Consider the following 26,303-nt stretch of genomic DNA (forward strand, 5'->3'; position numbering starts at 1 on the left):
GGTGGCCTCACCTGACCTCCGGCCTCACCTACCTCTGCGTCTCAGGCCAGCCCCGAGCCCTCACTCTGTCTCCCCGCTCTTGCGTTAGGTTGTGTCCACTGTGATTTGACCTTCGGCTCCCAGCCCATTTGTGGCTAACCGGCCCTCACCACTCTAAGGCTTCTTTCTACCTGAGCCAGGACACTTGCCTGCACACCCCCAGGCCCCACTCCTGCCATGCCCTCTGCCTGGAGCTTGGCAATGCTAATGATGCCCACGTCTCTATGCTAACGATGCACAATGGCTGCAGCGTGGATCCCAAGACTTTTACAGACAACTGTTCCCACCTGGATGGCCCACAGGCCCGTTGAACTCAAAGGCCTCGGACTGAACTGAGCAGTTCCCCTGAGCCCGCCCCTCTGCCGCTGGTAGGGGCTGAGCTGTGTCCCTCCAAAACCCCAAGGTTCACGCCCTGATCGCCAGGACCTGAGAACATGTAACTGTGTTTGGAGACGAGGTCTTTAAAAGGTGACTGAGTTACCACGGGCCCCAGTCTAATCTGACTGGTGTCTCCAGAAGAAAAGAGTAGGACACACATCACACCAGGGGTCACAGACTAGAGGGACGCAGTGAGATGTGGCTGCTGACCAGTCAAGGGAAGCGGGCTCCGAAGAAATCAAACCTGCCGCCACCCTGAGCTTCTGACTTCCAGTCTGTGAGACAATACACTTCTGTTTAAGCCACCAGCCTGGGGTACTTTGTTATGGCGGCTCAAGCAGACGAATACACGCTCATTCGTGACACCAACAGCCTCTTAGTTTCTGGAGCTGGCCATCTGGAACCTTCCTCGACTCCTCCTCAACCTCAGCCGGGCAGAGTCAACCCCCTCTTTCCTCTCCCCTTCCCACTGTCTGAGTCTTACCCACCCTTCTGCCATCATCTGGGGCAGGGGTCCTCAAACTTTTTAAAGTGGGGGCCAGATCACGGTCCCTCAGAGAGCTGGAGGGCCGGACTATATGAACTACTAATCCCTACTGTAACACCTTGGCTGCGCTCACTGCCCAAAAAACCTGGCGGGCAGGATCAGACTCCCCTGGAGGCTGCATGTGGCCCGCGAGCCGTAGTTTGAAGACCCCTGATCTGGGGGGTGGTTAATAGCCCCTGAGTCTGCAGAATCAAAAGGCCACCCGCCCCCTGGCCAGGGAGCACAGCACCGTGGGGGTGAGGGTGGGGGAAGAGGCAGACTGTTTGGTGTGGCCAGGTCTGACTCTTGGTGGCCATGCGGGGCAGAGACTGGACAGCAGTAAGGAGAGATGCTGAGGTGGTGAGGGGCTCTGAAGATCAGGCTGCCTGCTGGAGCTTTAGGGGCCGTTTGGGAAGGTCCTGTGGAAATAAATACCCAGGAAGAGGGAGAGCGCTGTACGAATGTGAGGTGGGCGTTTCCTGAGGGCGCAGAGTGGTAAAACCAGGTGGCTGTGCTCCAGCCCCTGTGAACCTGCCAAGCTTGGGATGCCCACAGTCCTCTCTCTTCCCCCTCCTCCCCATTCTCTCTTCCCAGGTGGCCTGGGCAGGATTCGATGGGAACAGGGCCCATGCAGCCCCAGCCCCCACCCCAGGCTGCATCCACAGCCCTCTGGGATGGGGTCTCATGGCAACCACCGATGGTTCCTAGTGTAATGAGCTTAGGTGGTCCTATCTCTATTTTCCTCAGTTTGGTTTCTGATGATGGACTTCTACTCTAATACTCTCAGCCTCCTCTAGTCCTTGTTAGAGAGAGAGAGGCGGTTCGCGTTGAAATAAACCGCCCCGGCTCCCTGCAGACGCCGGCCAGGTCCTGCCGGAGGACGGGGAGCGCGGGCGCGCCTCTCACCTGCGATGTCGCAGAGCTCCGCGTCCGACGCATTCGCCAGGGCCTCCTCCAGCTCCGGCTCCAGCGTCACGCTCTCCAGCACGGGGTCCATCGGCTTCTGCTTGGGGACCCAGACCTTCCCTGCAAACACACGCACGAGTGTCCGTTACAGGGAGTGCCAGCACGGCGGCACCGGGCAGCCTCCGGCAGCAGCCCTGGGCTCCCCGGGCTCTGCGAGCCTCCGTGCTGAGAGTCCCCGGAGCGTCTCCCCTGGGGACCAGTGCCAAACTCCCCAAGAACAGGAATGGAAGATCTCCCACAAAGTACCTTTCTTTTTGAAAAGTATACCTTTATAGCTTGGTCAAACTAGACCGCTTGCTATTGAAAACATGAGTCATTAATTTAAATGGCCTGTAAGTAGAAAAAAGATTTTCAAAAAGTCAAATACCAGTGGCTGGGATATCCTCACTAAGGGTTCTGATAGGAGAGAAAACTTTAGAAACATTTCTAAACAAAATAAATAAAATGCACTCAGATTATTAAAAGAGGACCAGGAAGCAAGAAATGTCTCCTTGCCTCATGGGACTTGGTGTTTTTAAAGTGTCAGACTCAGAACTGAATGAGGAGCAGAGAGGCACACAAGGATGGTCCCTGCAGTGTCCACCCAGAGGGACCGCTGGAGAAATTCCGGGGCACCCACGCGATGGAGTCCCAGCCGTTCTTACAAAGGATGATGGGGCTCCCCACTTTCTAAGAAGGAAAATGCCAAGGCAAAAGGTGGCAAAAGCCAGTTTACAAAATAGCATGAATAATTCAATTCCATGCATGAAAAATCACACACACACACACACACAGGAGGCCCAGTACACGAAATTCGTGCACTCAGGGGATGGGGATCTTTCAGCCCAGCCTTTGCCCTCTTGCAGTCTGGGAGCCCTTGGGGGATGTCCAACTGAGGGCTTAGGCCTATAAGTTGGCCATCCCTAGGGCTGTTGCAGAGGTGGGAGAAGCTCCCACCACCACTGTGCTTGCCAGCCAGGAACTCAGCTTCTGGGGGAGCCCACTGATCACCAGGGGCCAGCTCCTGTGTTGAGCATCTGCCCCCTGGTGGTCATTGCACATCAAGCGACAGGTAGTTCCACAGATGGGATTTGCATATTAGCCTTTGATTATATAGGATATATGCAATAGATACTTATTGAGTGTTTCCTATGTGCTAGGCACCTTTCTAGGGGCTAGAGGAATAGCAATGAACAATTTACAACTTAGTGAAAGGAGATAGGTAATAAACAAGCATGTAAAGCTATCAGAGGATATCAGATGGATATAAAGCAGAGCAAATGAGTAGGAAGTTCTAGGCTGAGGGGGCACTGCTCCTTCAGAAAGATGGTCAGGGTGCAGGCCAGGCTGAGGGACATCCCACCCCCAGTGCACAAATTTCATGCATCGAGCCTCTAGTTTCATATATATTAGCATCTAAAGGAAAAACAGTAGATATAAATTTAACCAAAGAGGTGAAAGACTTGTGCATGAAACACAACAAATCATTGCTGAAAGGAATAAAAAAGACATAAATGAATAAAAAGGAATCCCAAGTTCATGGACTGGAAGACCATACTAAAATGGCAATAATGTCCAAACAACCTACAGATATAATGCAATTTTATTAAAATTCAATAGCTTTTTTTTCTTTTTCTTTCCAGAATTGAAAAAGCCAATTCTCAAATTCATTTAAAATTGCTAGAGGCACCACATCAGCAGATGATTGGATAAAAAAAACTATGGTACATCTACACAATGGAATACTATGCTGCCATAAAAAAGAAGGAATTCTCATCATTTGCAGCAACCTGGATAGAATTGGAGAACATCATGCGGAGTGAAATAAGCCAGTCAATGAAAGAGAAATACCACATGACCTCACTCATTAATGGATATTAAAGAACATTACAAACTGATGAACCAAAAGACAGATATAAAGACAGTAAAGCAACAAGCAGACTGTCAAATTATAGCGGGGAGGGGAGGGAGATCTGGGGGAGATAAGAGATCAACCGAAGGACTTGTATACATGCATATAAGTACAACCAATGGACACAAAACTCTAGGGAGGAAGGGTATGTATGGAAGGGGGGGGGCAATGTTAAAATATGTACACAGATAATAATTTAATAAAAAAAAAATTGCTAGAGGCACCAAATAGCCAAAACAATATTGGTAAAGAATGAAGTTGGAGCACTTAAGACAGCCTGATTTAAAAACCTACTACAACGTAAAGCAAGGTGGCGTTGACATGAGGATAAATATAGAAACAATGGATAGAACTAGGAGTCCAGAAATAAACCCATACAGAGATCTATGGCTAATTTATTTTAGGGAGCCAAGTCCACTCAATGAAAAAATGAATAGTTTCTACAAGAAGTTGTGATGGCCCTTCTGGTGGCTCAGTGGTTGAGCGTCAACCTGTGAAGCAGGAGGTCATGGTTCTATTCCTGGTCAGGGCACATGCCCAGGTTATGGGCTCAATCCCCAGTGGGAGGCATGCAGGAGGCAGCCAATCAATGATTCTCTCTCATCATTGATGTTTCTCTCTCTCTCCCCCCCTTTCTCTCTGAAGTCAATAAAAATATATTTTTTAAAAAAGAAGTTGTGCTGGGACAACTGGAGATCCACATGCAAAAGGGTGAAGTTGGACCCCATCTCATAGCATCTATAGCATCTATACAAATAAATGGAAATAAACCAATGTCTTCAGCATAATAGCTAAAACTATAAAACTCTTAAAGAAAACAGACATAAATCTTCATGACCTTAGATTTGGCAATGTATTCTTAGACATGACAATTAAAGAAAAAATAGATCAACTGGACTTCATAAAAATCTAAAGCTTTGCCCAGTTGGTGAGGCTCAGCAGTTGAGCATCAACAAAGGAACCAAGAGGTCACCGATTCCATTCAGTCAGGACATATGCCTGGGTTACAGGCTCAATTCCCAGCAGGGGGCGTGCAGGAGGCAGCCCATCAATGATGTTTCTCTCTCACCAATGTTTCTATTTCTCTATTCTTCTTCTCCCTTCCTCTTTCTCTAAAAATCAATAAAAATAAAAAATTTAAAACTTTTGTGCATTAAAGGATACTATCAATAGAGTGAAAAGCCATTATACACAATGGGAGAAAATATTCACAGTCACATATTTGATAGGTCTAATATGCAGAAAACATTAAAGAAGTTTTACAACTCAACAAGCACAACAAAATCCAATTGTAAAATGGGCATAGGATTTTTAGATATTTCTCCAACAACATGTGAAAAGATGCTCAACATCTTAGTCATTAGGGAAATGAAAGTCGAAATTGCAACGAGATACCACCTCATCATAGAGGATGGCTATAGTAAAAACCAAAACCCAAAATAACAAAGGCTGGCAAGGATGTGGAGAAAGTGAAACCCTGGTATATTGCTGGTGGGAATGTAAAATGGTGAAGTTGCTTTGGAAAAGTTTTTTTTAGTTCTTCAAAAAACTTCTTTCCCCATATGATCCAACAGCAACAACAACAAAAAACAAAACAAAGAAACACCTAAAAACAGACAAACACTTTTACATAAATGTTCATAACAGCACTAATCACGGTAGCCAAAAAGTGGAAACAACTAAAAAGTTCATCACTGGATGAACAGTTAAACTACAGAATGTTATTCAGTCATAAAAGGGAATGCATGATTCTCAAAAACAAGACGCTAAGCGAAAGAAGCCAGACATAGGAAGTCACACATTATGTGATTTAATTTTTAGGAAATATCCAGAATAGATAAATCCATAGAAACAGACTTGTTGCCGGGGGCTGGGGAGAAGGGAGAATGAGAGGAACTGCTCATTTGTTACAGGGTTTTAGTTTTAGTTTTCAATCTATACATTATGAATGTACTAAATGCTCCTGAATTGGTCGCTTTAAAATGGTTAATTTTATGTTATGTGACTATTACCTCAATTTTAAAAAACCTGCTCACTTTCATGACGGATTGAGAATAGCCCGAAGCAGGTGAGGATGGAAGTGGGAGATAGTTAGGTGGCTCCTGTGATAGTCCAGGTGAGAGAGGAGGGTGCCTTGGACCAGGGCGGTAATGGCAGAGGTGGGAAGGGGTAGAAAGTGCAGAAAGAAGTATCCAGAAGGATATTCACTAAAATGGGATCAGGGTCTATCTCTCAGTGGAGGAAATTACGTTGAGTTACTTTCCTTGTTTAAATTGTTTACAACCATGGCCACTCTCTAAAAATCAATGGAAGAATATCCTCAGGTGAAGATTAAAATAATAATAATTATAATTATAATAATAATAAACAGGAAAGGGTGCTGATTCCTAATACCAGGCAAGATGCCTTGCTAGCTCTGGACTGTCTAACCCTGCAATTCTTTTAAGTGAAAAAAAAAAAATTAAACTTCCACCTTGCTTAAGTTCTCTTATTTTACTTTTTTCCCCCCTAGCACATATAGCCAAACAAATCTAATTCTAATGAAAATATTCTGCATGCGTATTTTATTCTGCCCCTGCTTGAGTCATCACACCCACATCCAATTAGTAAGTTCACATTCCTCAGGATTGTGCACCAGCGTATGGCTCCTACCACATTCTGTTGAGTCTTGCGTGCTGGAGTGTTGTCTCCCCTCAGCCTAGCTAGCTCTAGGCCCAGCTCTAGGCCCAGGATTGGACTGAATGGCGCTGAGCCTGGCTTTTTGAGATGGAAGGTCTTCCCTACACTCTCTAGTCAGATCCCCCCCTCACTCAATCTATAAGGACTCCAACAATCACCAGGAAATGCGTTATGGAAGTGACACTGGTGTTGGGGGCGACAGTGATGATGATGAACCTTTTAAGCTTGTCATTATGCGGCAGTAGGGTAAATCCTAGCTACCCTCCTCGGGTCGGCCCGGTTTATCACGAAGGCAATCCGGCCCTGGGAGCAGAGAGCACTGTGCCAGGCTCCAGCCAGACTGGCTCCTCTGAGTGGCAGGACTGGTTGTGTGCTGCCCAGATTCCCTTCCCACACCCATGCCCTCCGCAGCTCCTCCCCTGGGAGAGCGATGGGGGCCTGAGCCAGTGGGTGCCAGCAAGGACTCACCGGCCGTCCACCCAGGCCTGCTGCCGACTCTCTCACAGCCTCGGTTTCCTCGTTGTTCACATGTGTGGGTGGGATGCTGAGTGTTGTAAGGCCATGGAATCCAGAGGTTCTATTCTCTTTCTCTGCCGTGCTGAATCCACTCCTCATGGCACAAGTGCATTGCTCGAGAACATCTCGTGCCACATTCTCAGCAGGGCACACCTAGCCCTTCTGGTCAAGGCCCCAGTCATCCCCACCCTTTGCCCTGCCACCACCTTCCAGATCCCACAGCCCTCCTTCTGGGGTTCGGTAGCCAGGTGCCCCTGGGCTTCCCTGACCCTCCAAGTTTTCAATAAAATTTGAAAATGCCAGGGTTTGGGATGGCTCACCATCTTTCCCACCGTGTCGACTCCTGGTGCCCTTTTCATTCTGTTGTTCATCCAGCAGATATTCTGCAGGGTATTGTGCTAATTCAACAGAGATACAGAGCTAATAGCCACAGACCTGGACCTGTGGCTCATCTCACTTAAATTCTTAAGGGTGGGGAGAATGGAAGAGACTAAACAATTAATTACACAATTAACTAATTAATTTAAGAAATATATATTGGGTGTCTACTATGTGCTAGGGTTTGTTAAATGTAGTTGCAATGCACCAGACAGATGTGGTCCTTGTACTCATGGGGCTTATATTCTTTTTAAAAAAATATATGTTTTTTTATTAATGAGAGAGAGAGAGAGAGAGAGAGAGAGAGAGAGAGAGAGAGAGAGAGAGAGAGAGACATCAATCAGTTGCCTCTCATACACACCCTAACTGGGGATTGAACCTGTAACCTTGCAGTGCCCGGATGACACTTCAACCAACTGAGCCACCAGGCATTATACATTTATTTAATTTGAACTCATTCATTCATTCATTCACCAACTCTCTACTGAGCCCTAGTGTACACCAGGCCCTGTACCGGCTGCTGAAGGTACAGCCCGAGTCCCTGCCCTCATGGGGCTTACAGGCCAGTGAGAGAGACAAATGATACCGAGATAATGACGTCGTGGGAACTGCTGTGAAGGAAGCCACAGCCCCCTGAGGTGGAGAATTACCACGGGGGAGCTGACGGGACTGCACGTCCTAAACCCAGGAGACAGGAGAGGCTTCCCGGAGAGAGGATCAGGACAGGTGAGACCGGAAGGGCACTCACAGCTAATACTTGCATCACATTCAGGATGGGTCCAGCGCTAGCTAGTCTTACCTCAGCCTCACAGCTGGTCATACTGTTTTCCCCGGCCCCATGTACACACCAGGAAACGGAGGCCCAGCAGGTTTAACAGTTTACTTAAGCTCACCCAGAGAGGAAGGGGTAGTGCCAGGACTGCGACCGACCGAATGCACCCTGCTCCAGGCTGTTTCCAACCGCGATGCCTCTGGCAGGGCAGGAAGGCAGCACAGAGCAGGCAGCAGGGCCAGCACCCCAGGCCGAGGGGAGAGGAATGCCTGCCTGGTGGTGAGGCGGAGCAGCGCTCACAGGCCTGTGGGAAGCGGGGAGTTGAGCAAGGGCGAGCGTGATGGAAGAGGGCAGGAGAACAGTTTGGAGAGCAACAGGAAGCCCTCGGAGGGCTGGGTGGTCAGGACTGCCTCTCTGTCGCCTTAGGCTGGGGCAGAGTCGTGGAGGCACGGATGGAGGAAGGAGAAATGCAACTGCCAGAGAGAGGAACTTCGGGGAAAGAGCAGGGATGGTTTGGGGAGAGAGAGGGTCTCTCTTGTTCTTGCTTTGCACGGAATGGGCTTTGTTTAGGTCTCATGTGCTGACATCCCAATTAATGATCACTTCTATCATTTTCAAAAGTGTCTAGGTTTGTATAAAAAAATAAGCAGGGAATCCCAGTTAAAGGGGATTAAGGGAGGAGTTACACTGGTCTGATTTAACCATAAATCTACATCAGCAATGCGTGCAGAGTTGGGTTTTTGTGTTTTGGCCAGGCAGGGATGTAGGCAAGGAGGCCCTGTCACACTGGGCTCGATACAGGGCCTGGCATACAGCGGGCACCCAGCGATTCACGGAGAGGGACATATTCGTAAGAGCAACATGATTCGGTACCTCGCTTTTCCCCTGTGTAGGGGACCAGATCTTCTCGGTCCTTAAACTCCTTTGCTTGCTTTTCCAAGTGATCCAAGAGCTCCTCCCTTTTAAAGGGGCCCGTGGGCGCCTTGGTGGTCTGATCCTTCTGCCTCAGGCCTGCGGGCAGCAGTGCGTTCTACAGTGGAGGTGGCAGCCCGGGCGACAGAGAGAGACACAGAAAGAGAGAGAGAGAGAGAAGAGAGAGAGAGCGGTCAGCTGCTGAAGACGAGCATTTCTCCAGAACAATGAACAATGGGGCGCAAGTCACTCGTTTACACGTAAGGAGTCTGACACCTGGTGGGGACAGGGACACGTCTAAGGTCATGCAACAGGCGTGGGCAGAGCGAGGCTAGGTCTTTTGATCTCCTTGGGTTCTTCAGCCTCTGATGGTTTTTGAAGACGAGAGGGTGAGGGGTCAGCCAACACCGGGGCTGAGCGCGGAGGGATGCTCCGAGAGCATCTGCTGAGTGACACGTATGATGAAGCTGGTGTTTGGAGGCGGGGGGATATTTATAGCCGCTGTGTATAAGCAATCGGGGAGAGAAGAAGGCCGAGGGGTTTGAGTGAGGGCCCTGGATGCAGAGTCAGGCAGGAAGAGGCAGACCCTCCCCCCCCCCAAAAAAAAACAAAAAAAACAACAACCGGTGAAGGCTCAGCAGGCGGTGAGGTGGGAGAGGTGCACGGGCAGGCGAGGCGGGCCAGGTGGGGGAGGCAAGCTTTCAGGCTGCAGCCTGGGAAGGCCCGGCCAGTTCCCTCTCCCTTCCTGACAGTCAGTGCTCATGCAATGCCGGCTGTTAAATATTTTGAACGTCGCCCCTGGAGATGGGCCTCTGAGGAAAGATAGCATCAACCAATCACTGTTGTGTCTCCTCCCAACGTGGGCAGGCTTCTAGGGGTGGGCTTCCTATGAAAGCAGATTCCCAAGTAGGGGGGTTTGGCTTCCCTTTAATGCAGCCCCCAATACCTTAGACATTCATAGTTGAAAAAAAAGAGTTTATATTGTACTTGTAAAGTTGCTCAGAGATTGTCTGATGTGTGTACCCATCCTTCAAGGGGACACTGAGGCTCAGAACAAGGACGGATTTGCCCAAGGAGTTTCAGGGACAGGTGTTCTTTAGATTTGGGGGAGGAGGGCCATCGTCAGTTCTAATCACTGCTCTCTCCCCCTTTCACTCGAGGCGGTGCTGGAGGACACCTGGAAGGCAGATGTGAGCGGAATCTCACCTCACTTCCTGCCACACCCCCAATGTGGCCTAACCGGGCAGCCATTCCATCTCCGATCTTTGTACATCAAAATGCATACCTTCCGTCACTCACCCTCACCAGGGCTCCTTTCCCAAAACCCCTCTGAGAAGGGAATGATACCAGGCATGTGGAGAGAGCTATGTGCACACAGATTCATGGCAGTCTATATGTTTTACAAGATGTTTCACCGCTGTGAAACCCCACAGTGCTATTCCGGGAAGAGCAGTGCCTGTGAGATCAGGGGACCGGAGTGGCCCGGACTCTGGGAGACTGAAGGTGAGCAGGTCTCGCTCAGTGCTGGGCATGTATAGGGAGGGGCTCGGGGCGTGGTGCTGGTGTACATGCAAGTGGACTTAAGCCACAAGTCAGAAGAGACATGTGGGAGCTGGAGCACGTTGTGAGTAGATGGCCAGTAGGTAGCATTTAAGCCTTGATGGATTAGGGTGACTATTAAGAACCTAAGAAATGTCACAGACACCCCAGCGTCCCCTAAGCAGCAGTCCTCAGATGCTGTCCACTGTGATATGCGGGTGCAGGACCGGTGATGGCCACAGGTGAGCCAGGCATCGGTGGGCATGCCCAAGGTGAGATGGCCCTCGTGTGGCTGGCTAGCCGTGCGGTCCGCTCCTTCTCCCCCATGGCAGGGCACTGACTGTGACTTAACCGAGGGCGAGAACAACCTAACTTTCTCTCTGTGACAACCCGTAATGAGTGACCCAATGCTCTGTGACATGCCTGCACCTCCCAGTGGACCCCCTCAAGCTCATGCCCTGTTAATTTTCTCAACAACCCTGTGTGACTAACACTCACGTATTCCAGCCACAGGCACGGTCGCATCTCATTGTGCTCCCGTGTCTGGCTGGAATACGTGAATGTTAGTCACGCAGGGTTGGTGAGAAAATTAAGTTACATAATGCGGGATCAGTGTTTAGCACAGTGCCAAGCACTCACAACTACTTCTTATAACTATTGTTCTATGTTCAGATAAAATACATTTTAACAGGAAACTGGGCTACCCACATACGCATGCTGAACAGGGGAAGACTTATCCAAATATACCTTAAGATTCAAAAATGAAAACACGCAAGTACAAAATAAACTAAGCAACAAACACAAGCGCTTCCCCCATGATCCTCAAAGACTTTTGTCTGTAAGGGGTTGTGGTAGCCATTAAGATTCCGGGGCACATTCTGGCCTCTGGAAGGCTCAGGATTGTGACAGCAGAAAACCAGGAGGTTGTAAATGAGGGGAAAAGGGTTTGCAAACTCACATCTCTTCTCGAATATAGCTGAGAGGAGCCACTGATTTAGTTAAAGGAGGGTTTTCAACCAGGCACAACTGCTGTTTGGGGCTGGGTGAGTCCTCTTGTTGGGGGCTGTTCTGTGCCCTGCAGACTGCTCAGCAGCATCTGTGTCCAGTAGGTGACACACACCCTCCTCCCTATGCTGGGACAAACAAAAACGTCTCCAAACACCGTCAGATGTCCTCTGGGGAGCAGAATCACTCCTGATTGAAAACCACTGTGTTAAATTGAAGCCCATGTCATTATAAGAGGAAAACAGACATGTTTTTAATACTTTTAAAAATATTATCTATATAGTACATTAAAATATGCCTTATTTACTTAAATCTCTACTGAAAGCAGTTGATTTTTAAAAAGAAACAAGCAGCCGAAACTGGTTTGGCTCAATGGATAGAGCATCGGCTTGGGGACTGAACGGTCCCGGGTTGGATTCCAGTCAAGGGCATGTACCTTGGTTGCGGGCACATCCTGAGTAGGGAGTGTGCAAGAGGCAGCTGATCGATGATTCTCATCGATGTTTCTAACTCTCTATCTCTCTCTCTTCCTCTCTGTACAAAATCAATAAAATATATAAAAATAAAATAAAATAAAATAAAATAAAATAAAATAAAAAGAAACAAAGCGTGTCAAAGGCCTTTTCTAACAATTCTTGGCTTACGAATTTCTTAAAGTAATTATGGAGAATATCAGCCTTGTTAGGAATTAATTTTTCCCATTAAGTAATATGTTTAATGAACCATAACATGATCTTCAATTAAAATCAGAGACAGCTGCATATTTTAAAAGTCCCGATGATTTCTCATTTTAATTTATCTTCAAAAATGGCATGTGACCTCACGTGATATAACAAAAATTAACTCAAAATGGATCAAAGACCTAAATATAAGAGCTTAGACTATAAAAGTTTGAGAAGAAAACATAGGCATAAATTTCTGTGACCCTGGGTTAAGCAATGGTTTCTTAGATATGCTACTAAAACAATAAACAACAGAAGAAAAATAGATAAATGAGACATTCTCAACATTAAAATGCTTGCGCTTTATAGGACACTGTCAAGAGAGTGAAAAGACAACCCACAGATTGGGGGGGAAACTGCAAATCATATATCTAACAGAAGTCTGGCATCCAGAATACATAAAGATCTCTCACAACTAAAAATATAAGACAAACCCAATCTAAAAATGGGCAAAGGATCTGAATAGACATTTCTCCAATGAAGATATAAAAATGGCCAATAAACACATGAAAAGATGCTCAACATCATGAGTCGCCAGGGAAATGAACATCAAACATAGAAAGAGATGCTACTTCATACCCACTAGGAGAGCTATGACAAAAAAAGACAGATAACAAATGTTGGCAAGAATGTGGGGAAATCAGAACCTTCATTCACTGCTAATGGGGATGTAAAATGGTGCAGCCTTGTTGGAAAACAGCCTGGCAGCTTCTCAAAAGCTTCCACACGCAGTTATCATCTGATGCAGCCATTCCACTCCTAGGCATATACCCAAGAAAAATGAAAGCATATGCCTACGCAAAAACTTCTCCAGTTCATAACAGCATTATTCATGATAGCCAAAATGTAGAAACAACTCACACGTCCATCAAACAATGAATGGATAAATAGGTGTGGTATCCATGCAACGGAGTACTATTTGGCAATAAACAGAAATGAAGTACTGATACCTGTTACGACATAGAAGCCTTGAAAACATTGTGCTTTCAAGTGAAAGAAGCCAGGCCCAAAGGACGACAGTGTCTGATTCCATGTACATGACATGTCCAGAACGGTCACATCCATAGAGACAGAAAGCAGGTAGCAGATGCCTAGAGCAGGTGGGGGTGGAGGGGAAACGGAGTCACAGCTAATGGGTATGGGTCTTTTTCTTAAGGAGATGAAAATGTTCTAAAATTCATCGTGATGGTTGCATAATTCTGTGAATACACTAAAAATACTGAGCCGCACAGTTTAAATGGATGAATTTTATGACATATGAATTACAGTATACGTTAAAAAAAAAAGTAACATTGGCATATGTTATCTAAAAAAAGGAAAGCGAGTGCAATAACTAAACGAAGTGGCTGAGGACTGCGGAGGACAAAGGCTGTGTGTGCGCCAGTGGCCAATAGTGACGCAGAGACTGGCCGGGTGAGAGCTGGGCACGTTATAACACGGTGTCCTGTTTTATGACCGGATGGGCCTTAACATGCGAATTTGTTGTCGAGGAGTTACATGGGTAAGAAAATACTGCCCTGGGTCGGTCATGACTATTAGAACCTAAAACGGACTCTCAGACCCAGGCATCTGACAGGTGAGGGGAGGGTTCCCCCACCATGGGAGCTCTGACCAGTGGGTGGACGTGTTTGCGTGGAAATGTATATTCCTCCCTTTATTCCTTCTCACTCAACAAACATCCGGGGAGTGAGTATTGTGTGTCAGGGCTGTGTGCTCACAGGTGAGGCCAGGCCCCCACGGAGCTCTCTGATTTGGACTAACCCGGGCGGTGGGAGGTAAATGGAGGAAGTAAAGTAAAAGAGAGAAAAGCCTCAATGACAACATGTGTGGAAAACAAGGTATTGCTCTAGATTTTACGTTAATCAAGATCCTTAAGGGGAGAGGAGTCTGCTTTACTGAATAGCAAAGAATAATTAGCCTCCGTGTTGCCTGTAAAGGTTATATACGTCTATGGTGCCTGTGGGTAATCAGAATCATCTAACTTCAAGGAATGTAAGTCTCTGCCTCCTAATCTTACAATGTGCACAGAGCACATTATTTGGGCACGTGCTTCCTTTATAGTTAGATCGAAGGCAAGTATCAGTCCGGCTCCTTCAGGACAGTCACCAGCTGCCATTAGGGGACTGTATTCACATGCACATGTAACACTACACCGTTAGTGCAATGACAGGTGGGTCATGGGGGAGGTTGGCTTTGGGAGAAAGCTCTGGTACATAGGACCCTAGCGTGTGTTCATGTCCTTACTTACAACTACACATTTACTCACACGAGAAAGGCAGTGACTAATGCCTGGATGACCTTGTCATTTCCGGAGAGGAAAGTTAGTGTTGGTTTTTAGGAGGAGGAATGTCTAGATGCTCTCTGATCTCAGCTTAAACTCATAGCTGTTAGATATTGGAGTGGTGGAGACTGTGCTACACTGGAGCTTTGGAGGCCCCAGCAACGTATTTCCATGTAAGAACGTGGGTGATGCCAGCCGGCATGTCTCAGTGGTTGAGCATTGACCTATGAACTGGGAAGTCGTGGTTTGATTCCCAATCAAGGCACATGCCCAGCTTGCCAGCCTGATCCCCAGTTGGGGGCATGCAGGAGGCAGACGATCAATGATTTTCTCTCATCATTGATGTTTCTATCTCTGTCCCCCTCTCCCTTCTTCTCTGAAATCAATAAAAATATATATATATTTAAAGAATGTGGGTGATGTTATTAGATGTACTTATCTTTGTGTGAAATCTCTTGATTTTAATATTGACACATGATCCAAATATTTTCAAAACAATGTTCTGGCAAAATAAAACACATCTGTAGACCAGACTCAGTCCACTCTGCCACATCTGATCTAAGGTTCCTATCAGACTAAAATTCTATTAGAAGACAGTCAAGATATTCATTCATTTATTCCATAGATATTTAGTGAGTGTCTTGCCCACATCAGGCTTGCTCTAGAGGAAGAAAGGGGTATAAACATAGGTTTTTACAGAAGGGTTTTTAATGTTAAGAACACACTAAAAGTTTAATATGTTCCTGGAAATAATCATGGGGGGGGATTAACTAATCTCTTCTTGTAGTGCCTTACTCATGTTTGTTTGCTTTTTTAAAATGTTTTTTATTGTTTTTCTTTATTAAGGTATTACATATGTGTCCTTATTGCCCCATTGCTTCCCCCACCCCCATTACTCGTATATTTTTAAAGGGTCACTTCCTTTTCAATGTCATAAAATTATAACTGAGATGTGCAGCTTGGCGGTTAACATCTTGGTCTAATTTTCCCAGCCACACTCTGGAGCCCAGTTGTCCAAAGGATATGGAAACTTTGATAAACCCTCCACTGTGCTGTGAGGAGCGCTAACACCCTTCCAACAGGTGCCAGGGAGGCCAAATATCAAGTGTCTGCACCGTTATCATGGCTATAGATAGTTAGGGCTACGTGAGAAACCGTGCCGGCCAGCACCATTGAGGGCTTGTTCAGATATGTACACGTGCATAATATGTGCACATACAGGCAACACACATACACATGCACACACACACACACACACACACACAACTTACTAAAAGAAACATTGACTCCTGGCAGCTCAGAGCTGCAAAGGGCCTGTGGGCCAATTCTTTTATTTTTCGGCTGGGGAAACCAAGGCATAGAAAACTAAAGCCACTTGCTCAAAGTCACACAGCTTGTTAGCCACCCAGCCGGGACGCCCGAGCTTGTGTAGAAACTGCACTGTATATAAATAGCAGGCCCAAGGAGCAGTCTGCATGGTTCAGACTGGCGGCTAACCACATATGAAATGTCCCCCCTGACCTTCACAGTGACAAGTGTATCACTTTCCCCAGCTAAACAGCTGTGCCTAAGAACAAGGGGTTATAAAATATGCCCCTGGGCCTGGGCAGCAGGAGTCCTGGGTCTCTTTCCTGTGGCTGAGCCAGGCACAGCTCCTCAGATAGAAGAGGATGGACCGTGGGCTACAACCTCACGGGCTGCCGGGAGCCGCCATGGGCCAGGGCGGGGCAGGGCCTCGCCGAGGTCACATGCTGGACTGAGAGCCTGGGCTCTGGGCTTGCAGCCACAGCAAGCTTTCCCCCCCAGGCCTGCTTCCTCCAGGAACGGATCCTGGGAACAGGTGTGGCCGCATGTGACCGCCAGGCTCCTCTCCCTGCGTAAGTGAGCCAGCGCTCCCTCCTTATCAATCTAGTCTCACGTTACAGGCAAAGAGACTGAGGCGTGGGGGTACTGTCCTGGGGTGAGAGAAACCCGGAGGCTTAACTTCCCAGAATTCCCAGGACTTCTCTCCCCATCCTGCTTCAAAGCAGCTCAGCGTGCCCCTGCCCCACGCCCCACCCTCCACCACGGCAGCCCGGCCGAACGTTTTACAGAAGTCAGTCATCCACTTACCTGTTATAAGGTATTTGACACAACCCCCCCTCCCATTTTTCCCCCCCAGATGGTCTGGAGGACTTTTATTTTCCAGTTTTCTGCCTGGTGTGCTTCCCTTGTGTGAAATGCAGCCCTCTGGGCCCTCAGGCCCCAACCAGACAAAGAGCGCGCAGCTCTGCATTGCCAACCAGCAGCTCTCGTGTGGCCACCAGAAATCATTCAGCGGCTTCCGCTGTTCATTGTCACACATGGGGACTCAGCCTGGCAGTGTGGAGGGGCTGCCCCAGTCATGCCCCAGACACAGAGGGGACAAGCAAGGCGCAAACCTCTGAGGCCCTCTCTCTAAACACACACCCAGCCCCAACAGCCACACGCTGGACATCTTCTCTTTTCTCCAGAAAGATCCAGGTCTTTGGCTCAACCATCATGACCTCGCCGCAGGACTGGTGCAGCCCAAGAGCTGCTACTTGCCACCACCAACCTTACAGGGCACTGGTGCTGATTTCCACAGGCATCCTGTGGCCCAAGCCCAGTCAATAATATATATATTATTTTTCACAGAGGAAGAGAGAGGAACAGATACTTAGAAACATCGGTGAGAGAGAAATATTGACTCAGCTGCCTCCTGCACACCTCCCACTGGGGATGTACCCACACCTTGCAGGGAATCAAACCTGGGACCTTTCAGTCCGCAAGTCAACACTCTATCCACTGAGCCAAACTGGTTTTGGCAAGCCCAATAATGGTTGATGGTGGGATGTACTGGTCATAACCACACACTCTGACTCTCTCTGGCATGCATGGCCCACGGTGGGGCCAAACCTCCCCTCCCTGGCTTTCTCCTGATCCCCCTTTTCGGCACATTCCCTGCTGTGCCGGCACGGGGCATCCTGAGACAATGAATGTGTGGTCCTGCTCCACAGGGGCTGGCTCCCAGCGAGAGGAGACACACCCTCTTGTGAGCAGCTTATTGTGTCCCTCTCCACTTACAGTCTTCTCGGAGGATCTGCCACCTGAGTGTGACCCAGGGGACCGGGTAAGAACCAGCAAGACGAAGAGGAGAGAGGAAAGTGGTGTCACGGTGGGAGAGAGAGCACAGCGTAGACACAGGCATGGCAGAATGAGGGGACACGGTTTGCTAGGGGAGGGTTTTGGCGAGCCCAGCAATCCAGGTTTCTGATCCGTCTCCATCCCACGGGCACCACCCTCGTTCCGTCCATCATGCCTTCCTGGGACCATCAGAGCTACCTCCTGGCCGGTCTCCTTTCCTTGGGCCTCTCTACCTCTACTCTTCCCCGCTCCCAGCAGCCGGCTGACCTCACCAGCATGAGCCTCAGACCCTGTCACTCCCCAACACATACAAATGCTCAGCACCTCCATTGACCTGCGGGGTCATGACCAAGTTCATCAGCCAGGCATGGGGAGCACTTTACGGTTGGACTCCAACCTACTTCAGCCTCCTGATTCGTTCCTGGCTTCAAGTGTGCCGTGTTTCAGCCACTGCCGGCTACTCTGCATTCCACAGTCACGCCCTGCTCTCTACCCTGCCGTGCTCTGCTTGGGCTGTGCCCTCTGCCTGGAATTCCATCCCTCCTCCTCCTCCCCTGCATTCGTCTTTCAAAACCCTCCCTTCAGGCACCCTGTTCAGCCTTTGCAGTGCTTCCCACATGGCTCTGGCAATTCTCTTCCCAAACTCCCCTAGGCATCTGGCCAGGTCTTCCAGAATGCTCATCCCAGTCTGTGTTGGAGCACATCTATACCTCTGCTCTCTCCCTGAGGAGCCTCGGTGCCCCTCAGAGGCCAGCTGGAGTGCACCTTAGTCTTCTCTGAATCCCCAGCACCAAGCACTGGGCACCCACTTCCAGCTCGGAAAGGGATGGTATTACTTGGATACCCTTCAGGTCAACTTTGCACCTGTTGCCTCCAGCTGTTTGCCAGGTCACCCAATTGCTGCCCTCAGCAGGTTTGGAAGAAGGAACACATTATGAAAGGTATCTGGGTAGGGGTGTCCAAATGGGACCAGAGTTCACTAATGGGGGTTTGGGGGAATGGCCAACGAGAGAGTAAGATCTTTGTGATGTTTCCTTTGGCCTGGATTCAACTAAACCCCTACTATCTCCTCTCACTCCCCCTTAGAGCTTTTGGCAAAGGCCACAAAACTGCAAACCCAAACGGTCCGTCATAGCATGTCTCTCCTACTTCAGTAATAAAAACACTCCGCTCTTTTAACTGAGCACACGGGCACTCAGATTAAAAACTGTATTTCCAAGGCTCCCTTGCAGCTAAGCTGAACCATGCATGAAACTAAGTTCCTTCCAAAGATATGAGAAGTGCCCAGTGGCGATGTCCATTCACCTCCCTTGTACCAGGCCCTTGCATAATGGCTTTTCTCCTTTCCTTTTCCCTTTGCCCTGCTCCTCCACTGCAACGCCCGGAATGCAGTGGTCATGGGAAGCCTACAGTCCAATCAAATGCCCAAATGTGGTTTGTTTTGGTCTACGTGTTTGAATGAGCTGCCAAAATGTCAAAATAGGAAACTTGTTACATAAAAATTCAGATTTCCAGTATCTCTTGAAAAATTAGATGTCAACAACTGGTGACACTGAGTACTAGGTGTCCTTTAGTCAAACACGAACTCCCGTTTGCCCCAGTCCCCACCACTCCCTATTGTCTCTGACATAGAGACCAAGAAGCAGTGGCCATTTACCACGGGCTTTGCTGCTGCTTCTCTTCCTGGAAGGTTAAGTCAAAGCTTTCTTAGGTACACGTCGCTTTCAAGAGTGGAAAAGTAGAAGATGACCCGAACGGGTCCATCTTCCTTCCTCCAGGTTTACGACTTCCCTGAGGTTGTGGGTGTTTGGTCTGCTGCCCCTCAAACAGAAAGTGTTCACCGGAGTGGGAGAGATGGGGAAGAAACAGCAAGGGTGGGGGAGACTGGGTTTAAACTTTATCTATAGGGATTATTTTTCTTTTCAAGGGTGATTTGAATCAAATGAGATACAAAAAAAAATTATATTTGTTAAATTTGGATGATGGGAATACTAGTATAGGTATATTCAGTACTCTCCTATATGTTTAGAATGTTTCCTATTAAAAATGTCACCATCAAAAAGGAAACGGCCCAGCATCCTCTGCGGCAGGTGCTGTGCTGGGGGCTTCGCGGGGCTGGTGTCGGGAAGGCTTAGCAAGAGAAGGGCGGGAAGTTCAGCCTTAAAAAATGAAAAGATTCCATCGTGAATGAAGGGTTCCAGGTCCAAGAAGTCCCCCAGCAAGCGGCAGCAGAGAGGAGGGGGCTGGAGGGGAAAAGAGGGCATTCTGGGGAGGTTGGAGAGGGGGGAGGGGGAGGTGGACCTGGGGTCAGAAGGCAGAGGCAGGGTGGGGACACACGGACACCTGGCTCCACTCACCCGCACTGCCCCCCCCTCCCCCCCGGCCCATCCTTGGCTCTGTGAACAGCCCGCAGAGTTTCTAAGGATATGCGCCTATTTTTAGAACAGAGATTTATTTCTTTCTATTTCAACTGTTTACTTCTGTCCCAGGGCTTGTGAATCTGCCGGTTTGTGTTACAAAGGCAGAATCACGGCCCCGTGGACCAAACTTGGCGGTTTCTTTCGTGGCCAAGGGGGTCCCCCCGCTTACAGGTCACGATCTGGGCATGAGCAGGGAGGATGCCGCTCCGATTAGAGTCGGTGGAAAGGCCTGTGGTGGCGCAGGAAGTCCCAGGCTCTCATCTGGGCTCTGCGGCCGACTCGCTGTGTGACCCTGAACGAGTCCTGTCCCCTCTCTGGGCTTCAGGGCTGTTCTTGCTTCGAGTTTTCATCATCACTGAGATGGTCCTGGTAACACTTCCCTCACAGGATGGTACGAGGTTTGATGGGATCCATGAAACACCAAGTACATGACACGTGTCCAAGAGGGACTCCTGAGATCAGGGGTTCTTTACGTGCTGCATGTATGTATGTGCCGGCTGGGGAAGGGAGGGTTAGGTAGGCCCTACGAGTATTTCTAGCTCTGAGATCCTACAGTTCTAGGTTTTCTCCTCCATCCTTTTTTCCTATGGTTCATGGCCCCTTTTCTCTGTTCTTGATGCCTCGTGGGGCGAAGGAGGGCAGGTGGTCTATCGCTGACAAGCTGTGTGATTCTGGGCACCCACTTCCTTATCTGAGAATGGTGCTAACCCCAGCCTGTGAGCGTCCGCCTCCTGGGGTCCTTGAAGAAGTTTCGTGTGAGGGTCCCCACAGCACACAGAGAGCAGCACCTGGCATGCAAGACGACCTCAGGAGAGAACAATAGTCCTTCCTGCTGCTATTGCTATCATTACTTCCGGCTTTGCAGGGGCCCCATCATTTCCCATGGCAGTTTCTGTGGTTATGACGTGTCACAGATTCCCAATGGCTGTCTTCAACGTTAACTCTTAGGACCCAATTTCTTCACACGGTTGGAATTACTTCTACCATCTTCCCTCCTGCAAATTTTTTTATTTTTATTTATTTATTTATTTATTTATTTATTTTACTGAAATACTAGTACTTAAAAAAATATTCTTGACGAAACCGGTTTGGCTCAGTGGATAGAGCGTCGGCCTGTGGACTGAAAGGTCCCAGGTTCGATTCTGGTCAAGGACATGTACCTTGGTTTCGGGCACATCCCCAGTGGAGGGTGTGCAGGAGGCAGCTGATCGATATCTCTCTCATCGATGTTTCTAACTCTCTATCCCTCTCCCTTTCTCTCTGTAAAAAAAAATCAATAAAATATATTTTTTTAAAAATCTTCCTTTTTCCCAAAGCCTCATTAATAAGCAACATTGATAATGAAAGTCTTTGGGTTGGTGCTTTCCTTCTTTTCTTGAGATTGATATTTATAGTAACAATAACATAACTTCAAAGGACATCGGACTGAGAAAAACAAGTTGCTGGTAATGCGCAGGCCCCTTGCACACGTGTGCACAGCGGGCCGTGGGGAACAGCCCAGGCTACCGGGTCACGCCCGCCGAGTCTGGACCCCCAGCTCCTCCGTGCTGCATCCTGGGAGGGTTACTTCATCTCCCTAAGCCTCAGTTTCCCCACATTCAAAATGAGGCTGGTCACAAAGCCTCTCGGAGGACTAAAGGAGATGATCCACATGGGGCTTTGCCCACAGCATCCCCAGAAAACGTTAACCACCAGGGGACCCTACAGCTTCCGGAAAAGCACATCAGGCCATAAAACTGCAAACCCAAATGGCCCCTAAGAGCATGTCTCTCCTACTTCAGTCATAAAAACACTCCACTCTTTTAACTGAGCACATGACGGACACTCAGATTGAAAACGATATTTCCAAGGCTCCCTTCCCTGATACCTTTCATAAAGTGTTCCCTTTTCCAAATCTGCTTGGGGCAGCACTTGGTTGGCCTGGCAAACGGCTGGAGGCAGCAGGTGTAACGCTGGCCTGAAGGGTGTCCAAGGAATACCATCCCTTCCCTCAGGTTTATTACCTCCCCGATGCTGTGCGCCGCGTGACTGGCCGCTCCGGAGCGCCTGCTGCATCGCCTGTTCTCCCCGCTGCCTCGTCCAAGGGCAATCTGAGCCGAGGAGTTGGCTCGGCTTCAGAGCAGCATCCACTTAACTCCGGAGAGACGAGAAAGGGCAGATCCTCTTGGGGAATCGGTCAGCGCGGATACTTTTAGCACATGGAGCATTCCTCTCCTGGGGAGTCCGAGTGAGCAATCTCATGATAAGCTCGAGTTTTTCCAGGCCCCAGAGAGACAGGAGGCTTCGGGGACTTTTCTTTCTTTCTTTCTTTCTTTTTTCCTTCCCCCAAACGAACACGAGTCTAGAGTCCTCTGCTGCAAACATAGCTGCTTTCCAACTCGGAGTACTCGACTCTGCCACATGACACCGGGGCTTAACAATTGCATCATTGAAAACGTAACCCCCTGAAGCCTGAGCTAAATTCAAGTACCAGGACTGCCAGGCCTCATCGGGGTGGCCACGTCCTAAGTTACATAAATGCCTATTTGCTATGTTATACACCCGAAACTAGCATTAAATTGTATATCAACTGCAGTTGAAAAAAAAAAAAACTAAAGACGGCCAGCCATTGCTCATAAAATCATGGCTGGTTAGAAGAAGAATTGTAACTGTGGGTGGTGATGGGTGTTAGACGTAGGGGGGTGATTATTTTGTAATATGTACAAGTACTGAGTCATTATGTGGTAGACCTGAAACGAATACGTTGTTATAGTATATCCATTTCAACTCAATTTTTAAAAGAAAAGAAAGAGAAAGGCATGGATGCTGAGGGCGGGAGGGGTGTCCAGGGCCCGGGGCTGGCCACAGCCGCTCTGCAGAGGAAGCCGGACTCCGAGAGGGCCGGCGCCTGCCTGTACGGGAAACAACGCCGGCCGCGAACATGAACGTCTGCGCCTCAGGTTGTTCCCAGGAAGGAAGGAAGATGACCACACACAGCTCCGTCCCCAACGACAGGCCCGAGGCTCCCATGAGAATTTCTGGTGGTGCGGCTACGACGCGAACTCTTAGAGCAGGGTCAGGGCGCAGCCACTGTCTGCGTTTGGGACCTGAACAAGTTACACTTCTCAGTTCTCTTTTCTTTTCTTTTCTTTTCTTTTCTTTTCTTTTCTTTTCTTTTCTTTTCTTTTCTTTTCTTTTCTTTTCTTTTCTATCTCTTTCTCTCTCTCTCTCTCTCTCTCTCTCTCTCTCTCTTTCTTTTTAATATATCTTTATTTATTTCAGAGAGGAAGGGAGAGACAGAAACATTCATGATGAGAGAGAATCACTGATCAGCTGCCTCCTGCATGCCCCCTACTGGGGATCAAGCCTGCAACCCAGGCATGTGCCCTTGGCTGGAATCAAACCCAGGACCCTTCAGTCCGCAGGCCGATGCTCCATCCACTGAGCCAAACCAGCTAGGGCACCTCTCAGTTATATAGGTAGATAGATAGATAGATAGATAGATAGATTGGGGGAAGACAGAGAAGGGTTTGCTGTTCCACTTATTTTTGCATTCCTTGATTTTTGTATGTGCCTTGACCAGGAGTCATCCCAGGGATGGAACCTGCTCAGAGAGAGGAGAGGAGATAACCGAGGCCAGTTTTTTGTTGGGATGATGCTCTTACATACTGAGCTACCCAGCCAGGGCCTTCTCTCACCTTCTTGTCTGTGAGGGGATGACAGTGGTGTCTGCATTGTAGGGTTATGGTGATGGCTGAATGATTTCATATTGTCAAGGTGCTAAGATCAGTGTCTGCGTGTGAAACAACAATTAAAACAGGAGGATATTGTCCTGAGAGTTCACGTCGTAGCTGCACCACTAAGAGCGTAACAGAGAAGACGGTGGGCCTGGGTCTGGCCCGGCTCGGTGTGGACGTGTGACCGAGAGCGAGTTCCTCTCCCTCGCCGGGCTGGGCGCCTGCTCTGCCAGTGGGCGGGCTGGACACCTGCCGGCCCCAGTGCCCGCCCGGGCCAGCCGGCTCCGATGTCCCTCACGGTCCGCATACCTCCGGCCGCTCCCCGTGCTGTGATTGCGGAGCCTGGGCCAGGGCGGTGAAATGTGAGCTGGAATCTGTGCTCTCAGAAGGGAGGGAGGCCCACGAGATCTTCTCAAAACTCACACACTGGCTTGCAAATCAGGTAACGGAGACAACTCCCGTGAAGGGCCCGATTGTGCGGCTGGGACAAAAAGCCCACTGGCCTTGGCTATCTCCTCTCCTCTCTCTGGTTTCTCTTTTCTTTCCCTGGGACTTAGAGAGAAAGGGGTCTTTGAAAATGTTCGTTTCAAAACCACTGGTCTCAAATTGCCCAGCCTACGCCCAGTCCAAACACACAGCCTCCTTCCTCCCTCGGGGAAATCCGAGCCTCCTGGTCCTGTGACACCGGGCGCACTGAGCTCTGGGGCCCCAGGGTCTCCATCCCTCCGGGAGACACAGCACCCCTTCCTGCAGGTCCCCTGGGAGAAGGGCTCCAGGGAGCCTCCTGGGGACCTGCTGCTGGGGCCAGGGACCCCGAGAGTTGGGGTGGGGACACTGTGGGAGCTCTCTGCCAGTCTCCAGGTGAAACAGAGCTCCCAGCTGGGAACCAGCCAGTCCCTGGGGGCTTACCCTGGGTTCTGAGAGGCTCCTCCTCCTGTCCCCTGCCCACTCCCACTCTGTGCTTGCCTCTGACCCTGTCACCGTCTGCCCGATTTGCAGTCACAGACTAACCTCCTTCTTGTGCAATGACTCAGGGCAACTCCCACAGCCCCGAAGGCCAGAGGCCCCAGGCCTTGAGGGCTCCCCAGGGTATGTGTGTGTCTGCGCTTCACCCTGGGGACAGCAAAGATCCTGCAATATGCTGGGAGGGTGGTGGAGAGGGGCAGGACCCCTTTCTTGTTGTCAGAGAAGAACTCCGCTACCACAGGCCGGGCCGGACAACAGGGCTCCAGGTGAGCCCCTTCCGCCTCTCCCTCATCTCCCCGCCACCTGGCATCTGTCCTGATCCTGAGACAGCAAGCCCACTAGCCCTCCACCGACACATGCTGAGAATCCCTAGCTCCCTTCTGTACAAGACCCTGTGCTCACGGCCTTCCCTCTGCCTAGGATTCTTTGTTTTTATTCTCGACTTAGAAAAGCCCACGGCCCGGTTCCAATACTGCCTGTCCTGTGAAGCCTCCCGCCAGTAAGGATTAGTCCTCTCCCTAAGCTCCGGCCTGCTCCCATGTAGAACGGAGTTTATGTGACATCTGCTGCCCGCGGGACCGAGGGCCTGCGGGTCAGAACGCCCGCCGGGCCCCCTATCGGCAGCCGGCACCGGGCCTGGCGCCTGGCGGGTAACCGAGCCGTGTTCACTGCGCTGACTACAATACCACATCCCCCTTTGTTCTCACTTTGTAAAGCTGTTTGTTCTTGCAGCAGTGATCTAGGGTAGAATTAGAACGGAATAATTTTATAGCAACAAAGCTGGAAGCTTGGTGGTTTCTTGCCCTCATTGCTAGTTTTTGTTTTAAAATATATATATATATTATTGATTTTTTTACAGAGAGGAAGAGAGAGGGACAGAGAGCTAGTAACATTGATGAGAGAGAATCATCGATCAGCTCCCTCCTGCACACTTACTGGAGATGTGCCCGCAACCAAGGTACATGCCCCTGACCAGAACCAAACCCGGGACCCTTCAGTCCGCGGGCCAACACTCTATCCACTGAGCCAAACCGGTTTCAGCCATCACTAGTTTTTACTGAAACCCAGGCTAAGAGAGAGCCATGGTGCAGGCCAACAATGCTGCCTTCTAGTCAACTTGAGCAATTTCATCAGGGAACCAACTCCTCACAGGTAGGCGGGGGGAAGCGGGGGATTAAGGGGGTGGAGGGGAAATAGCAAGATGACAGTGTGCTGCTGGCGGAAGTTGTCAATCTATGGGGCCTGCGAACCAGGGCCCTAGTCAAGGATTCTAGGTTTCTAGAAAGAAACCACGTAACCAAATCTGGAGACAAGAGAGATTATAAGCTCAGGGACATTTGGCCCTGAAAAGGACCAACCAAGTCCATCGTTTTATGGGTGGAGACATTAAGGCCTCGGCAAGGACAACAACTGGTTCAAGGCCACATGGAGTAAGAGACAGGGCCAGGGCTGG

At 49.2% G+C, this 26,303-nt stretch overlaps 1 protein-coding gene across 4 annotated transcripts in view; it reads right to left on the minus strand.

Annotated features, from left to right (window-relative positions):
- The window catches only part of TMOD1 (tropomodulin 1), a 71,751-nt gene that overhangs the window by 26,376 nt on the left and 19,072 nt on the right, over nucleotides 1–26,303 (minus strand). For 2 of the 4 annotated variants that reach the window (XM_084898769.1, XM_084898770.1), the window contains exons 3-4: nucleotides 9,019–9,175; nucleotides 1,850–1,969 (exon numbers count right to left, since the gene is read on the minus strand). In XM_084898769.1, the coding sequence (XP_084754895.1) occupies nucleotides 1,850–1,969; nucleotides 9,019–9,175 (277 nt within the window). Of the gene's footprint in view, nucleotides 1–1,849; nucleotides 1,970–6,947; nucleotides 7,136–9,018; nucleotides 9,176–26,303 lie in introns of those variants that run through there. The other 2 variants (XM_084898772.1, XM_084898771.1) reach the window with 2 other exon arrangements.

Source organism: Pipistrellus hanaki (genome assembly GCF_964339955.1).
Source record: "Pipistrellus hanaki genome assembly, chromosome: 11".
Taxonomy (NCBI): Eukaryota; Metazoa; Chordata; class Mammalia; order Chiroptera; family Vespertilionidae; genus Pipistrellus; species Pipistrellus hanaki.